Source organism: Rutilus rutilus (assembly GCF_951802725.1).
Source record: "Rutilus rutilus genome assembly, chromosome: 17".
NCBI classification, from domain to species: domain Eukaryota; kingdom Metazoa; phylum Chordata; class Actinopteri; order Cypriniformes; family Leuciscidae; genus Rutilus; species Rutilus rutilus.
Window position 1 is genome coordinate 25,021,691 of NC_140230.1, and position 18,584 is coordinate 25,040,274.

Genomic DNA, 18,584 nt, shown 5'->3' on the forward strand with positions numbered 1-18,584 from the left:
ACGGATCCCTGCATCTCTGCCTGTCTGGTCAGTGACCTCACTCTTTAGAGCTGCCAGCCACTTCATTGTGATGTCCAGTTTACACACCAGACAATCCTAAATGCCCTTAAAGGATTTCTGCACAACAGCAACCTTTTGTCACAAGCAATATTGATTTTGCTTGTATGTAACAATGATAATATACACTGTAAAATGTTATGGCAACTTATGTTTTTGCATTGTTTAGAAATCTCACAATTTTCAAGCATTTTTTAAGTCAGTTCAAATTACTTAAACATCCAAGGTGACTGTACTTAAAAAATTAAGGCAGAAACTTTTTTTTATGCACTCACACAAGATGAATGAAAACATGCTCACATTGATACATTCTGTACGGTGCAAAGCAATCTTTACTAAACACATTCCTAATATGCCAAATTAATAAAAACCCATTGATAATACAATAAAACTTTCACAAGATAATAAAAAATGTCACATACAGCACAATAAAGATTAAAACCTGAAAACATATTATATAGTAAAAGACCACAATGAGGTATATTTTATGCCCTAAACAGTTATTATAATTATCATAATCATCTTCTTATTTTTTTTTTTTTTCAGAGACGAGGACTTCTGACCACAATTTAATGCAATCTGCAAATGCCAAAACTGACCCTTTAATCAAAGGCAGGGTTGTGCAGAGTTCAGAATATCTTTTCTCAGAATCAACTGCAGAATTACAATTCAAATAAGAATGTAAGAAAAAGAAAAAAAAATCAGCATTAAAAAATTAAGAAAAATAGCATTTAACTCATTTTAAGTAGAAGAGTGAAATTTGAAAGTTGGCTTGTTAAAGATTTTTTTTAAGTTTTGAAGATAGTTTGAAGGTTAATAGGCCTGATTGGATGGATGGATGGATGGATGAATCGGACGATGGATGGATGTGTTGAAACAACCCAGCATTTTTTGTAATGGATGGATGGATACTTGAGCTTAACAACTTAAGCCGAAGAGTGAATTACTACAACTAAACAGTAGAGGGAGCCAAGACACCACAAAAAATAATAAATAACAGCACATTTACAATATAGGTCTATAAAAGGTTCAAGACAAGCATACATGCACATATCAAACACCCCATGCCTCCTATATGAAATCTCTCCAGTCCCAACAAATAAAATCTAAGAAAACGAAACAAATAGAAATGTTTCCCTAACGTGCTTTGCATAAAACCAACAAAGGCTTCATCCGTTTACAGTGCTATTTGTGTTCCAGTGTGAATTCAGCTTAAAAACTGGAGCGGGGGGCCTGGATCTCCCGTTCCACACTTGGCATGCTGGGTGTATCCCGACAGACCAGCCTGTGGCGGAAGTGTCCGCTCAGCAGAATGTAGATGAAGGGGTTTATGCTGCTGGCGGCGTAGCTCAGGCACACGGACATGTAGTAGCAGGTGTGGTACGCTAAAGAGGGCCGAGGTACGCTCAGGTTAACCAGCTGCAAGATGTGGTACGGCCCAACACTGACCAGGAACACCGCTACCAGAACCAGGACCATTTTAGTGAGGCGGACCACACGCTCCCGAGGCAGGCTGGTGTTATACCTGAGAGAAAGCGGAGAATGCAGGTTTGGGTCGCACAGTATTTAGCCGAACCCTAAATCCAGGTTTATGGTGGTTACATGTTCTAATCTAAACATTACAGTTAAAAGAATAGTCCACTGAAAAATAAAAATCCTGTCATCATTTACTCACACCCATGTCATGCCAAACCTGTGTGACTTTTATTCCCATTGACTTCAATTGTATGAACAAAAATCTATTTGGTTATCAACATTCTTCAAATCCACTTCTTTGTGTTCAGCAGAAAAAAAGAAATGCATACAGATTTGGAATGACATGAGGGTGATTATATGCTGACAGAATTTTCAATTTTGGGTGGACTATCCCTTTAATATGTAAATTAACAATGCACAGCAAAAGGCATTTTACAGTTTCCGCATTTACGTCCACTCTTAAGTGCAATATTGTAAAAAAAAAAAAAGATAACATTGTATTGAACCTAGGATTTTTTCAATAGAAAATTCTTACAGTATAAATAATGGTTTAGCCATAAAATCAGTATGTACTGTCAATCTAAAAGGAAAACATTTCCATGAGCAGGATCATTCTCAAAGGGGACAACCTGCTACATCTGACAACAACACACAAGAAAAACGAGATATTCTCTTTATGGATGACGAATTAAATATTAACGAATGGAACCAGAACAAAAGCAATTACATTTGTAGCTTTGACAGTCTGATATCACACACTGGCTGTAATGACTTTAAATTCACCTGTGAGCCTTTTTGTTCTTGCGATACATTCTCCAGGAGTAGCAGAGGATCAGTATGTAGCAGATGAGAATCAGAGGTAATGGCAGGAAGAAGGAAGTCACAGTCTGGTAGAGTGTGTACCTGTAGATATATGAGGACACACGATGTCAGTCGTGAGAGAAAAGCTTTAAAGCCTTTATATCCCCTCTCTTAGTTTAATTCACTTAGTTTAATTAAACAAGAAGGATGGATTCCTCTGAGCATCAGCCTTCTATAAAGGTGGAAGTGGAAAAAATACTGACTGAAAAGACTGAAAAGGTTTTATGTTGCTTTTGAGTGTCTATGAACCTATGTGCCACTATGTTGAATGACAGCTTTCACAGCAGATAAAAAAAAACTTAAAATGTAAAAAAAGAAAAAAAGAAAAAAAAAAGGCTTTGTTGCAAATTTCTGTGGGACACACTCGAAAACACATATTTATTGCTGCATTTGTCCCTTAGCACTTTTCAATAGAATATTTGATGACACTAGAGTGACAGAAGAACAAAATTCTAATTCTAAAACTATGACAATAAAAATAAGGGGTTATGAGAGAGGGAATAATCAGACCTGTGCAGAAGGCACAAGTACACAAGCAGAAGCATTTACCAGAGCAACTCTTTATGAGAGACCAGGTTAAGGGAACAGCTCTCCAGCCCGTCTCTGAAGCGGATCACTTTGGCATGAACCCAGGCTGGCAGAACCATGATGAAGGAGGCCGCCCACACAAACAGGTTAATTCGGATCGTCCTGGATCTGGTCCTGAGACTCAACAGGCGAAAAGGATGTACAAGGGCCAGGTATCTGGAGCACATAAATGAATAAACAATAAAGATTTTACCCCTCTTATGAGTATTTTCACACTGAAAATGTGTCATTTTATCATGTAATTAGTTGGCTGACATTTATGAGAGGCAAAATTTTTAAATGTTTCCCATTCACTATTACTCTGCTGGTGAAGACACGATCTGACATTTACAGTAAAGGACAGACAATATTGTTGCTGATAGAAAAAGCAGCTGGGAATGAGCTTGGTGTTAAATCATATTGTGCCAAGATGTGCTTCGGCATTAATTAATTAATGTTATCTTCTCAAACCCCCAAATAAACCTCTTTAAAACAAAGGAGGAAACAGAGTCTACTGCAGATGCATTGCGAGAAATTAGGGTGTTCATGGACCGTCAACCGCAGCTACGTGTCGAAATAACACATTCCTGGTCTAGTAAGTTCTTCCTCAAAATTATCCATTATAATTCTGAGAGGGTTTGCATAAATGAATGAATAAAATAATAAATGAGGGTTTGAATTTTTTTTTTTTTTTACGTTCATATAACAAGAAACCATCCTTACTGAGCCAAAGAAGCACAAAATAGGCAATACCCTTATTATACTGTATGTATATCAGCATAGAATTGGTTTGTTTGTAGATCTATAATTGTGGTAAGAGTGGCCTCTAGTGGTGATGTTACAGTATAGCAGCTCTAAATGAAACACTAATGCACTTATGTGCTACATAAAAACATTACTGTACTACCAGCCACAGCCAGCTTTGGAGAAGCTTAATCAAAACCTGATGAACCTTTATCAAATGTAGCACTAACTAACAATTCAGTGACTATTCGTCATTAACTTCACTGAGAATCCAACATAGGCCTAGAGAAAACAAAATATGAAATCAAACTTTTGTCTCAAAATCTCGTTACTCAAAAATAGATAAAGCCCTTATAACAACTTCTCTATGTGACAGTCTGCCTCAGATTTGTCTATCTCCTTTTCCTCTTCTTCTAAGAACTCAACCTGAGCTGTTGCTTTCAGAAGAGATTAAATAAGAAATGAAGCATCGGGCTGCGAGTTTCAAGGCACTTCAACATGCACACACACACACACACACACAAACACACACATCAGGAAAAATGAGGAGAAGGAAAAAGGAAGTGAAGGTGTAGTTCGAGAGAACCTTTAATTATTTAGCATCGCCCCAGCCTAAGGATTTAGACCTCTTTTTGTATGTGATGGCCATACAAAAAAATAGGGTTGTCCGTGGTTTAAAAATGTGCTGTTGTGGGTGATAGGGATGGCCTGGATGAGTGTGAGATGCCTGAATTTGTGTCCCAGTCCAGCCCAGGGTCTATGAATGCACTACAGTGCATCAATGCATTCCAGAGAATAAAAGCATTTTGGTTAGGACATAAAAAAAAAGTAAAATGTGTAGTGGAAAAACAATTGTGCATTGTTGTATTTGATGAATAAAAACATGTTATGTTTATTTTAATAAAGCTATCTGGAATTAATGATATCCTTTCATACACTGTTATTTCACTGATCACGTACCTGTCAAGACTCATAGCGGTCATGACTGCAGCGCACGCCACCTGGTTGCAGTTATCAAGAGAGGTGATGATCGTGCAGAGGGTGCTGCCGAACACCCAGTGCCCCCCACGAGCCCACTGGTGAATGAGGAACGGCATGACGGTCACGTGGACCAGGTCGGCCACAGCCAAGTTTCCCATATATACATCTGGGACTGTCTTTTTGGCTGACCTACAAAAATATACAAGAAAGAACTTGTTGTGGTCCCTTGGTGAGAAACTGCTAAAGAAACAACCAGGAAATGTGAGGGAAACATGACAAGTTGCAAGCAGCAATAAACAGGGGGTATAAGTGAGTGACAGGAGTATGAGGATGGGTCATGGCTATTTTCTGAGGGAATCCATCTACCAAAACAGTGAAAATTCTCTGAGGAATTCCTCTAGCAAATCAGAATCGAGTATTCAGACAGACCATGGTATAAATAAATTGTAAAAAAAAAAATATATTTCTTTAATCAGAGATTGTGTTTTTTTTAAATAAAATGAAATTATCTATTCTTGTCATATAAAATTAATAGCATGAACAATGAGCAAGATGTTAAATGTAGGATATAGTGGCAAATTCACATTTAATGCTTATTTTAATAAAGCTATATCCAGTTAATCAAGCTTTCAAATCAAATTACATCCTTTCAATAATGATTTTAAAAAAACCAACAACTCTAAATTCTTAGCCTAAGCCTTCATAAACATGCTTTAGTATTCGTTATGATCACATTCATTTTTATTCACTAAAGAATTTGGCATATTTCTTTACTAACTACCTTTACACAGGCATTCATCTATGTAGAAAGAGAAAACCATATGTATAGGCTATACACCATTCAAGGTTATTGTAAAATTATGCCTGGGGATTTTCAGGAAATAGTTTATATATTCTATAAGCAATAACTTGTTTAACATGCCATGAAGTAAATGTATTTAAATAATATAAACAAATGCAAAATAACTTAATTAAAAACAGAAGCAAAATAGTGACTCTTTCCTTTAAACCCACCTTAAAATAGTGACCAAAACAAGAACATTTCCAACAAGCCCAGTGGAGCACAGAAATCCAATAAATGCAGGAAGGATTTTGGTTTCCGTGACGTGAACAATATTATAATAGTCATCGGCTGGATATCCTGCTGCTGTCTCATTAGCGCGCGTGCCGTTGTCTAATTTGAGCGTAAAGTTCCAAACAACTGGTTCCAACTCCACCATGGCGTTCATCATTCGCGTTTCATTCCGATAGACGAGAATGTGCTGAAATACGGTAACATCAACCGTACTGTAGTTGTACGTCCATGGAAGGTCCTCGTGGGCTTCAGCATCCTCATCATACCAGACAATGCGCACATGTTGTCTCCACTCGTACCCGCGCGCGCGCAGCACCTTGTGAACATCAAATGGAAACATAAAGACATTCGAAAGATATATAATAATTTATATTTTACATTTGTCTGACACGTTTTATTCAAATTTGCTCATATTGCATTTGATCATTTCATACATTCCCTGACAATCGAACCCATGACCTTGGTAATTCTGCAATTCTGTTTGAACTACAAAAAAAATGAAAATAATAATAGCCTACCATTTATGAAAAATGTGCTCATACCACAGTTAAATCACTCTTTTGGATGAGAAAAATTTGAGAATATTTAATCATATTCCTTTGCATGGTTCTACTACCATCATAAGCACACTCCATAGTCCCTATTTAAATTAATGAGCAATAATGAAAAGCAAATGGTGCTATCATGCAGTTTTCACGTATTGTTACCTTGGTTACACTTGTATGGTGCAACATCAGTGCGCCATAAAGTATACATACAGTAAAGCTCATAAAAAGACAACTACTCTCCTCTAACAAAAAAAAGCATCTTTTACCATTTCAAAATTTGCTTTGAAAAATAAGTATTCTAGATTATATCAATGTAATGAAGAAATAACTGTGCCAGATCATATGAAATGACAGGCAGAGTCAGACTTATTTTGAGAATATTAAAAAATTAATCAAAGCCTTTTATATTAGAATCCTTAGAGGGATTCTATGCAAACCCTATGAGAATGATATAATGTACAGCTAAAGAATTCAGCCTTGAATTAAAATTGAATTATGATGCATCAGAAATCCACAATTTTTGAGGGTACTCCTAAAGGAACAGCATGTTCCAGCAGCACCAGATCTCAGCATTTGGTTAAATGTGCAACAAATTGCAGTAATTGAGATATAGTCCCAGTGAAGGTAATGCAGTGAAATGATCTGATTCTCTTATTAAACACTCAGTGGCCTGCACTGCACAGATGCTATCAAATGAACAAATGATACATGTTTTTACTAATTAAAGTGTATATCTGTATTATCTGGCCAATCTGCAGTGGTGTGTAACAAGGGGAGTGTTTACTTTGATGACTTTGAAAATTACACAATGTGCTCTGTTTGGAGAGGAAAGCCAGTTTTACTGCAGTCATGTACTGGTTAGATCAGCAGGTACAGAGACTTCTGTTTGACCTTCCAAATAGGGCTAGAGATGGGCAAAGAGTGAACGCTTCACTGTGCAGTAGATTGATTAGGTTAAAAACCAAATGAATTATACTGTTGTTGCCAGATTTTATTGCTAATTTGACAAATGTTATCAAAGCGTAATCTTGACAAACATTGCATACAGAACTTGATATGAAATGTTTTTATACTATTACAGAGTGAAATTACCTGTTTTAAAGGTACTTTGTTCAGTAACTTTGTTTTCACAAAAAAACCCCCCACCAAAATCAACAAAACACAGAAAAAAGCGAACACTGCCCCCCACAGCTTTGCATATAATACCATGTAACAAAACATCCAGCCTGTACCTCACATCAGCTTGTACGATTACATAAATGCGTCCGATTCAAATGTAATCGACCTTGTTCCAAAATCTGTGAACCATTACTAGGAAGGCTACAAATTAAGGGTGACTTTAGAAACTTAAAGCTACACTAACGTTTGGCCCCCTAGTACTTAAAAAACAAAAACTGTATGCATTTTGTAGAAGAACATTGTTTTGGTTGTGCTTCGGCTCTGCGTGACTGTGCATGGTTATATCTACTGCTGATAAAACATTCACTAGGCTTAAGAGATATAACCAGTTTAGATGGAAAGGATCTCAAGCTGACCAGCTGAAGACATTACTGTAGCTTTACTCATTAATAGACATGGTACTTCCTTGAAAATAAATTCCAGCACAGCACTACAACACCACACAGGCCTAATGAAATGACCCTTATAGATAATGCTTCACTATGAACTCTATTAGAGAGCACCATATGACAAATTATCTATTGACATTTACATTTATTCATTTAGCTGACGCTTTTATCCAAAGCGACTTACAATTGCTATATATATGTCAGAGGTCGCACGCCTCTGGAGCAACTAGGGGTTAAGTGTCTTGCTCAGGGACACATTGGTGTCTCACAGTGGATTCGAACCCGGGTCTCTCACACCAAAGGCATTTGTCTTATCCATTGCGCCACACCACCCCTATATTGAGTTTCAAATCGGCATAGATTTCAAATCTCTCAGTTCTCATCATCTCCGGAAAGCCAAGCAAATGTTGATTCTTGTTTTATTAAGAGCTCTATTGCGTTCTCATTTTGCCAGAAGACTCTCCTCTCCTCTGTTCCGGTTTTTATTTTTTATTTTTATTTTTCACGGGGTTATTGTCAGAGGTTCAAGATTTAACATGCTCTATGTCAACCTTTCTCGCTCATTCTGACAAATAACCTATACCACTCCCACAGCATACCTACATGTGTAAAAGTAGCTGGAGCTAATTTTAGCTGTGTTCAAAATCGCCCCCTATACCCTCAGTCACTCACTATTCCCTACAGTAGCCGACTACTAGCCTACAGTTCACTTAAATGAAATCGAGTGAGTGAATTCGGACACTGCGTTCCGGAAGGACTACCACTTTTGCATAGTTTGTTCTTGCTGTTTAATAATCATTTGAAACTTAGCAAACTGGCAGCTCCAGTAGTAATGAAAATATTTATCTTGCACCCTGTCATGGATACTAGAATGTATAAACCATAATTAAACAAATTATCAATTTAAAAGGAGTTTATACCTGTTTGAAATAACGCTGTAACCACATTGGCAGCGGTTTGGATGGATGGATTATTCAGTTGTCGGCGCCATCTTCTGGTCAGACGCAGGAATTCATTCGACACAATTGCCTCACAGTGCATTATGGGTATTCTCTAGCCGCTGAGCGTACATCAGTTGTACACTCATTATAGTGATGCATTACGGGATTGAATGAGTGCACTTGATAATCTCCACTATGGTTTCGGATACTACTACAAATGGCTTGCCACTCAAATAGTGTCTTATTTAAGGGTAAAGGAGGCATTTTCGAACACAGCCTTTGTTTACAGATATGACGAGACATGCACAGGCAAGTGTATGTACGCAATTTCCAGCGAAATCCATCTCACTAGGTATAAAATACAAACACGTGTATAATAGACTTAACATAGTGACAGTTACAAAAAAAAAGTTACATAGTAACTTTAAATTCAGCCTCTTTTTTAAAGGGACTTTAAACTTCTTCTTCAGGTTTAAATGTAAACATAAAAAAAAAAAAAAATTCAGACAATTTTGTTTCTTTACATCATCAGCAGTAAAACATAAGAAAAAAATGGCATAATAAAAGCCTCAATAAAGCACTCAGCTGGCAGTCATGATGACTCATTAAGTCCTGTTTTTAAGACGAACACTTCAACAGCTTCTAACTGCTACAGGATTTGTTCATTTCCAATGGAAATATTGATTATGGTGTTAAAATAATGTGTACGAGAAAAAAAATCTTGATATAAATCTGGTGCCAGATATCACTTTTATTGAAGTGAAAGGTGCTTGATAAGGAATGGCTTTATAAGGCACAGTTCTTTTTATAGGACTGTTGATATGTTCATATGTATAATGATCATGCAGTGCTGTATGTCCCTTCATGCATCCTGAAGTACATACTTATGGACAATGGTGATTTGTAAAGAATTCCATACAGTGTAATAAAGAACATACTCTCTCACAAAATTACAATAAATGACATTTTATTTAAGGCTATTTTTGGTTTACAGTACTGTTTGCAGATAATCATTATTATCCTGTCAAGAAATCACATTTAAAACAGAAATGTCATATTATAAATCTCATTCTGGTCTGTGTATTTTGGGTGGTCACAGTTTGCACGTTTGGATGTTCATGGCATTCTCAGGCCAGCCGTACGAGTCCACCGCGAACTCGTCGTAGTCTGTGCTGTAGATGAGCGAACGAACAAAAGCCTCTTTATCGTGCGGCTCCGGGTGCAGTGTTGCCATTTTGTGTTTATAGGCGTACTCCACAATCTGTCACGATGCACATAAAAATGATTAGTAAATAGCGGCATGCATGAATCACGGCTGTGGCTTGAGATGTTATGGAGTCGAGCCCACCTTAACAGCCAGCTTGAAGGAAACATCCTGGATGCTTTTGAGAGGAGGATACAGACGCCCCTCTGCAAGATCCTTCTCAGTCACCAGTTCAGCTATAGTCTATAAACACAGCACAAACTGGTGATTATTATGGACTTAACGTGTGGACAATATATACACAGTTTTTGTACATGGACAAAGAGTATGAACCTAATTATTCTTCCGTTGTTTGTTTTTCTGATAGACCTGCATTAAATATTCATCCCAGATTTCCCACTGCTTACATACGTGGATTGTGTAGGCAGTAATAAGTGTTTTTTTTTTTTCTTGCCTGAGATCAGCCAGATCCATACCCCCAAAACAAACAAACAAACAAGAGACTAAAACAATAACTAAACCATTTATTTTGGCTAGATTTTTTTCCGGCCTCTGGCCTGTGTTGTTAACTAAAAATAAGACTAACATTTAAAACAAAAAATCTTAAATAAAATATAAATATTACATAAGAAAATTACTAAATGAAAATAAAAAGCGAATTCAAAATATGAATACATTCTATTATATAAATAATACTAAAACGATGCTGTGTGATGCAGAATAACAAGTCTCTTGGATAAATAATAGCCAGAAGGTCTAGGTCTTGCAGCTTTAATTAAACTAAAACCAAAGCACAGTCGTGGTCCTATGTTGTGCTGCCCTCAAGATAATTGCTTTCTTTGTAATACTTCTAGAGCCCAAACAAACCTTTTATCTCTATCTCTATTTAGAGTTACTGCAACCTTGACCACTAATAACAAGCACAGAATAATTAATCACAATTAGCTTTTGTCATTTTCCAATTTAGAACTACACAAGAAAGACAAGAAGATTCTTCAGCTACCATCAGCTGCAGTCGCCCATTGTTCTGGTTGCTCGTTATCTTAGTTGCTTTATTTACATAAATTTCTCCCTCTATTGCTCTCAGATGGTTTGTTTTATTCACCACTTTGTCATTTCAGGTCACATTGGGTTGCTGCAGTTAGTGATTATAGACCTTCCTGAGACTTGATAGCACAGAACCATAACTTACTGAAATATACAAAAGCCTAGTACGACCAGCGGGGATAGAGATATTAAGCATTCCCCCCTGCTGCCGGATGCTGTTTGAAGCTCAGATATCCAGACAGCAGCTTCACTGGAGTGGTCCACAGACTGCAGGAGAAGTGATCCCGCTCACGCTCTGAGTAGATGATTCTACTTTGAGCTGCTCTAAAGAGATAAATCTCCCTCATTGGCACATGCTGATTTAACGTGCGGGTGAGTAAGGCCTTGGCTAACCTTTTTATGCTTCCAGCATAACAGGGCAGTGGTTCATTGACATACAAAAAAAGCTCTCTTGTTTACACAGTCTGATGCAACCATTCACAGTACCTGACTAAAACACTGTCTGGCTGATGTCAGGTGAAGCACAGAGGACATCTTGACAGATAAGTTCAGTAAAATACAAGATGACATTGCTTGCAGCAATAAAATGGGAGATGTTCGGATACTGAAATGGGATTTTATGGTTTAATACGAGCATATAAATACAGAGAGACAGAAAAAGTAGGGCTGGGAAAAAAAGTTATTTTCTGATTATGAATGCAAGGATGGATATACATATGCATTAATATTCATGATATATTTTTCACCCTTAAAAATGTCTTTTGGATGCAATTAAAAGTTTTTTTTTTTTATGTCACGCCAGCTTCTATGGCTGTATTAAGTGGGAGGTTTTAATTCACAACACAATTCAGCAGTTTTGGCCATTCATTTACACGACAAAGCTATTTTGAGGGCCTGAAAACGCAAACTTATAAACGGGATTCAAAGTGCAAGTTTTTGAATAGGATACCGTTATCGTCTCAGTGTAAATTACAAAAATGCAAATTTGTGAAAACGGTCATGCGTTTCCATATTACGTAGTTATGTAGTATTGCGTAGTGTTTCTTTACAAATTAACATCGCCAACTACTGGCCTAGCATGCATTATGCAGCGTTTTTAGTCATTTTCACGGATCGGTGTAAACGTGGATTGTTTTGACAATGGTGTCGTCTGTTCGCGAAAACGCAAAGGAAAAACTTTTCCGTTTTTAGTAGTACATTGTTGTCAGGTGAACGTAGCCTTATGTGCATCCAAAATGTCAGGGCATGCAAGCCGTTTCCTCTCACTAGACATATGGAAATATGTCTTATATTGTAACAAAATAAAAATCTTATATTGTACATAGATAAATTTGTTCCAAACGTGTTTGTTGAAAAAAATTTTCATCTGGCTGGTGCCATTTTGTGTAACTTTAGTGAGCTGTGACAGATAATAAGCAAGTTTTTACCCACCAAAACTGTTATGATAAATATCAGACTGTCAGCTACTGTTATGTGCCGTTTTTACCCATATTTAAGTTTGCTACTATTTAATTGTATTAAAGAAACAAAATCATAGTTTGAGCCCTGCTGTTAATTTTTTTTATGAATATTTTTGCAATGTACAGTTAGAGGTTCATTGGATAAAGGAACTGTGTATTAATAGCCAGCCCTAAGAAAGAGAGAGTGAAAGATGGAGACAACAGATTACTATTAAAAAAATTTGATTAGAGAGAAAGTTTCCAGAAACAGATAACTTTGTATAAACAGATTTAGGTAGACAGAAAAGAGCAAGTGAGATTCGATCACCTCAGCTGTAATGAGGAAAATCTCCTCAGAGATGTGTCTCATCGCACAAGCGGTGACCCCCAGCCCCACTCCAGGGAACACATAAGCGTTGTTGCCCTGACCGGGGTAAAACTTCCGGCCATCGGGAAGGGTTACCGGATCAAAGGGGCTCCCGCTTGCAAAGATCCCCCTTCCCTGCAATATTAAACAAACAAAAAAAGAAGCAAAAATTAAACCAAATTTTTCATTTTCTGACATACATGTACACATGCGACTCCTTCAAAAGCACCTCAGTGAGTGTGTAGCACTGCTCAGCGGTGCACTCCGCCTTGCTGGTGGGATTGCTTAGAGCGAAGATAATAGGTCTCTTATTGAAGGAAGCCATTGCCTTGATTATCTCCTCTGTGAAAGCACCAGTGATAGCTGCCACCCCTGTGGAGATGATGAGAAGTATTTGAGTCCAATAGTTCTCATAGGGACTGCTGGGGCAACAGCAGTGTATATATATTTATTTACAGTACATGTATACCAATTAAAGCAGTGGGTTTCAGCTCCTTCACAACATCCTCAAGCTTCTTCATTTGTGCATGCTCGTGCGCAAACCTCATTTTCTCGTGGGTGAGGTGATCCCTACCCTTAATGGGGGACAGAGAGATAACAATTGACAGAGAAAAAGAAAATTGAAGCACATCAGGAAAATATGATAGCACAACTCACCGCACATAATGAACACAGATTCTCTACACAGAGAACAAAGTGTGTATGATCTGCCAGATGGGCAATAAAAACATTGCTCAGTGTCTAAAATATACACACTTAAAAATGTCACACTTTAAAATAGTCTAAATGTCATTGTCATTAAAAGTATAAATGACAATATATATATACCGTTTATGGCTGTCAAATGTTAGTGGAACTCATCCATATTTAATGTAATAAACTACACCTACACCTTAGTGAAAGGAACTGCCTTCACACAGCTACTAATACAAAATAATCACAGAAAAGTGACAAGTTAGCACTGACAAAAGATCCAGCATCAAACGGTCTAGCACATGGCATTTGGTTTGATATATTATTATTTAATGATCAAATTCACATTTTTAGATTTGGCTTATTTGTCAGACACACACAAAAAAAGTACACACTAGTGTTAATTTAAACCAATAAAAAGAGACAATCCCATGTTCTTTGGATAAGAAACTATTATGTCAGATAAATAATAACCTAACATAAAACTAACTGCAAGGCTAAAATCATCTTCATATATTTATATGCATGTATTAAAATAATCTGTTAATGGAAAGTATTTTCCTTTATTTCATGCTTAACGGCATCTAATCCGAATGGTGACAGCCTTCCCCTTTAGGATCTGAGCCATTAAGTGATACAGCCCCAGGCTTCAGAGAAGCGGAAAGAAGCAAGGCATGAGAAAACTGCAGAGATCACAAAGCTCCTCCATCACCATCCTGCCCTTGAGAAAGATTCTGACTCCCAAGGAGTTCCAGGGAGGTGGAGAGCAACTGGTGTACCACAGATCACTTGGATGAAAGTATCATTATCACAACCTCCCTGACTTCATTGTCTTTATTAATCTAACATGGCCAAACAATTTGTTAAGCTTCTGAAAGTTCTGAAAGTTCATCAGTGAACGTCAGCACTGATGTAAATATATCTTGTCATTAATGATGACCTCACCTTGACGATAAGTCCTTTAGAGTCCACCATCCAGATTTTCTTTATACACTGCTCACGAGGAAGCCCCTCCTTCTCCATCGCCATAATGATCAGCTCAGCTATGCCCATTGCAGCCTGAAAACATAAAAATGCTGTTAAATCAATAGATATGCATTTCACATACACAAAAAGGCCAACTCAAATTCACAATAATTCAATAAAAATCTCACAGCTTGACTCCATAATCAATCCATTCCATACATCTTAAAATAATAATTTCATACATTTTTTAAATAGTTTTATTGACAGACAAGATGAACCACCATATGAATTAAAATGGGTTAGCCACCATCAAAACACTGTCTGGAACAATTGGCATTGAAAACAGTTAAATGCGGATCTGTGCAGCCGACACACACACACACACACACACACACACACACACACACACACACACACACACACACACACACCTCCCCTGCACCCTGAAACACGATGGTATGGTTGCACATTTTGCTCATGGTAATGCGAAGGGCAGCCAGCAGTCCCGCCACAGCCACAGAGGCAGTACCTACGGGACAGGAAACACAAATATCTTTTACTGAGTTTATCTAATCTCTGTGGTAAGAAGAAAAACTGGACATAAAAGTAGGAGCTGAGGCTTGAGACTCAACTCTGGAAACTCAATTCTAGACACCAAGGTGGAGTTTATATGGAGGTGAATTTCTGGAGGAATTGTCAAAGGAGTGAGATAAGCAGCTGTTAATAGAAATCCACTCAAAACTCTAGAGAACTGCTGATTTGGGGATGAGTCTGTTAAATGTACAGCAGTGTGGCTGTCTTCAGTGAAGTCTAGCTTGCTTTCAATGCACATTCAATAAAATAATTACATACATTGCATAATAGCAGTTGGAGAATTCTAAACATTATTTATGAATGGCCCATTTATATATATATAAACTTCTATAAACAGGTACACTCAGGTGGACACATATGGTTAACTATGGTTAAACTCAATTTCAAACAATAAGATTATGTTGTAGTTGCTGATTGGAATGTGTCTGCAATGATAATGTAAAAAAAATGATTTTTTTATGAGAGAGGTGGAATAGACTCAAGATAAGCACAGTCTCGCTATCGAACCATAAATATAAGAGGAGTTTAAGCAACAGTATGAAGGAAAATCAGAGTGAGAGATGTGATCTGAATGAGTAACTTACAATCATTGATTTCAGCATTTGCTCAAATTGACTGTACTACAGACTTAAGCAGGGGCGTAGAATTTAGTAGGGACGCTAGGGACGTGTCCCTACCAATATCCAGTGACACTGATATATCCTTAGCAATAATTTCGATCAAAACTTAAAATATATTTATATTGATGTCCCCGTCCCTACCAATTTCAAAATCAAACCTACGCCACTGGACTTAAGCATAACATTATGACGTTTTAAGTGACCTAAATCATAACTTATACTGTATATGTTGTCTGTGCTTTCATTTAGTGCAAGAGAGACTAAAAACAAGTGTGCAACTAAAATCTCTTTTAGTGCCCATACCTTGGATGTCATCATTGAACGTGAGGTACTTGTTGCGGTATTTACTCAATAGACGGAAGGCGTTGGTGTTAGCAAAATCCTCAAACTGGATAAGGCAGTTCACCCCATACCTGTGCATAACAGAAACATCAATATATATTTCTTCAGAACTCAAGAAACACAACAAAATGAAAGATAATTTCAAAGGAATCACAAAAGTCAAAAGACAAGTATAAAGAATCTTATCAAAATGGAAATTAAAATGGTCCAAATCACAGGCTAAACATTTAAATAACTCTTTTATCATTTCAAATAAAGCTGCTAGCTAATGCACTCCACTTCAGCCTGCAGAGGGGGCCATCCAACTGCTCCTCAAGCCCATCATAGATGGGGTGGTTCAATCCCGAAGGGTTTTTTCCTACTCAGTGTGGGCCTGAGACTGTTATTGTTTCTTTGTAGTTGTTTCCACAGCCAAACACAACTCTCAAAGATCAGAAAAGATAATAACAACCCTTGTATGATCAGTTAGCTAATGATGTGGTAACACCGTGGCCTCTAAAACATTCAAACATGGCTATTCAAAATCAATAGCCAATGAACTGCACACACACAATCGTTTCTCTCTTCAGACCAGCAACTTTGAGAAAAACTACAGTGGCAATTCAGTGGTTTCTCATGTTATACATCCAGTCAGCAGAACAACTGAAAGAATAGTATAGAGCAACCAACTGACTCCCCAATGAAAAATAGAGGGCAGAGATCCACATCAGATTTTGATGCAATATAAGAGGTCCCAGACACCCAAGCATTGGAAATAGGATGGGTAAACACTGCAGTGTGGCACTGTAGGAAGCCAGCCTGTCACCCTGATTCACTGAAAGTATTTGACTCATATGATTCGGTCACAAACTGGCCAAAGAAAAGCTAAGGTGGATGTCAAAAATTTCTGTGAATACTTCTCACACAAAACCATCATAAGACTTCAGAAGGCTTGGAATAAATAATTTAAAACATTTTTATGATACTTAAATAGTGCTTCTACAGCATGTCATTTTGTAACAATTTCCTTATGTGGAGAAGTGTCCATGGTATTCTTCAAAAATTTAATTGCAAGTCATACAGGTTTAGAAAAACATGAGGGTGATTAAATGCAGAGAAATGTCATTTTTTGTGAACTAATCCTTTATATGATATAAAATGGTCAGTATTGTGTGGTCAGACATGCTGCAAAAACAGAAAAACGCCATAAAGTTCTTTTTCCAGCACCAAAGCACTCTAGGTAAACAAGGTTTAATGAGCTCAGAAGCCCTTTTAAAGTTTTCAAGAAACCTCCGATCTGGGGACACGTCTTTCTAATCGAACTGCAGTCTAAACTCTTACATATCTACAGGACGAGGCAGGAAAGCAGTCCAGAGAGACTGACAGAGTAATTGCTCATGGATTTGGAGAACTTCGGCAGATTTAAATAGGACGTAGAGAAAGTGAGTCATAATCCCAACATGCTCTCTGATCTGCTGAAGCGCATCATCTGAGGATGAAGATGAAAAATGAAATCACAACCTCCTGATCTACCTCAACAGTGGTCGAAAAAGACATTAAGATTATCATTAGAACAAGAAAATCTCTGCCAACTTAATACCATTTAATATCTGAGATAATACAGAGTTAAGTATAGCTCTCATGGTTGTTTATTTTGGGTAAACGTGCATGAGAAAGAGACAGAATGAGGCAGAAACAACTAGCCGACAAAACAAAGCACCCATTCGGTGCATTGTGCTCTCAATCTCACCAAAGCTTGTTGTCTTTTTCTGGCGCCTCGTTCAATCAGATCCATAATGCACCTCTGCGTCTGTTGTAAAACTCAAACAAAGAGCTGGCTGAGAATTAGCTCCACTGGTCCTCTCCACCAAAAATCAGGCCAGACAATGACAGACACACCCAAGCACATTGAGAGCTACAGGATCTCAGTCTCCCCTCATTTGCCTTTACCTCCAGACAGGAGAAGAAAGCATTGAGGGTGTTGAAAGAAGCCAATATTAAATCTCTCTCTGGGACAACTGTGCCATACTTTTAGGAAGAGAAAAAGCATGAATTTGTTTTGTTTTTTTGCAAACAGGCTACTTGCTTTGGTTCTGTCCTAAAAGTTATCTCAGTCAACAGATCAGCATCTGGGAATGAGAAAACTTTCTAGGCTGCATTTAGAAAGAAATTTCTCCACAAGCATTCTGGTTACTGCACTCCCATTAACATTTTGGTGCTCTGTGCTTGGAAAATGGCACAAGCAAGTGGCAAACACATACTTGTGAAATTGTTGCAGGTTTAGTTAAGTAAGAACTGTAAAAATCAAAGAAAATTAAGTCTATTTTTATGAATGTAACATGTATGTTGTGTTCCATTTCGAGGGAACTCGAACTGCGTTGAATGACACTTTGGGGGATACACCCTTAGCGTAGCGGCTCTGAAGCACGAATGAAACTAAGCCAATCTTGATTGGTGTTGCGTCATGACGTAACGTGTGACGGCATACACGGAAGCTACAAAGGGACGCCGGCAC

The 18,584-nt window shown here is 37.6% G+C and overlaps 3 protein-coding genes across 3 annotated transcripts in view; 1 reads left to right on the forward strand and 2 right to left on the reverse strand.

Moving 5' to 3' along the window:
• cnr2 (cannabinoid receptor 2) overlaps positions 1 to 18,584 on the forward strand; it is a 302,290-nt gene that overhangs the window by 93,386 nt on the left and 190,320 nt on the right. The gene's annotated exons all lie outside the window — the stretch shown is intronic.
• On the reverse strand, positions 817 to 8,880 carry mchr2 (melanin concentrating hormone receptor 2). Its single transcript, XM_084385082.1, has 6 exons — positions 8,798 to 8,880; positions 5,701 to 6,077; positions 4,666 to 4,875; positions 2,944 to 3,138; positions 2,317 to 2,436; positions 817 to 1,582 (listed from the first exon to the last, which is right to left on the reverse strand). The coding sequence occupies exons 1-6, from the start codon at positions 8,822 to 8,824 to the stop codon at positions 1,270 to 1,272; spliced, it is 1,242 nt and encodes a 413-aa protein (XP_084241208.1). The 5' UTR covers positions 8,825 to 8,880; the 3' UTR covers positions 817 to 1,269.
• me1 (malic enzyme 1, NADP(+)-dependent, cytosolic) overlaps positions 9,542 to 18,584 on the reverse strand; it is a 90,343-nt gene continuing 81,300 nt past the window's right edge. Inside the window, exons 7-14 of the mRNA XM_084386052.1 lie at positions 16,052 to 16,161; positions 14,966 to 15,063; positions 14,514 to 14,627; positions 13,345 to 13,450; positions 13,105 to 13,247; positions 12,837 to 13,010; positions 10,167 to 10,265; positions 9,542 to 10,079 (exon numbers count right to left, since the gene is read on the reverse strand). Of these exons, the coding sequence (XP_084242178.1) occupies positions 9,912 to 10,079; positions 10,167 to 10,265; positions 12,837 to 13,010; positions 13,105 to 13,247; positions 13,345 to 13,450; positions 14,514 to 14,627; positions 14,966 to 15,063; positions 16,052 to 16,161 (1,012 nt within the window). The 3' untranslated portion in view covers positions 9,542 to 9,911. The remainder of the gene's footprint in view (positions 10,080 to 10,166; positions 10,266 to 12,836; positions 13,011 to 13,104; positions 13,248 to 13,344; positions 13,451 to 14,513; positions 14,628 to 14,965; positions 15,064 to 16,051; positions 16,162 to 18,584) is intronic.

What these genes read in the sequence shown, in the direction of transcription:
- mchr2 (XM_084385082.1), bottom strand. Translation starts at nt 8,824, where the DNA reads ATGTGGTTACAGCGTTATTTCAAACAG. An exon ending in ACCGCTATGAGTCTTGACAG is followed by an intron (nt 3,139 to 4,665) that starts GTACGTGATCAG and finishes TATGTGCTCCAG; the next exon opens with ATACCTGGCCCTTGTACATC. An exon ending in TCTCATAAAGAGTTGCTCTG is followed by an intron (nt 2,437 to 2,943) that starts GTAAATGCTTCT and finishes ATATATCTACAG; the next exon opens with GTACACACTCTACCAGACTG.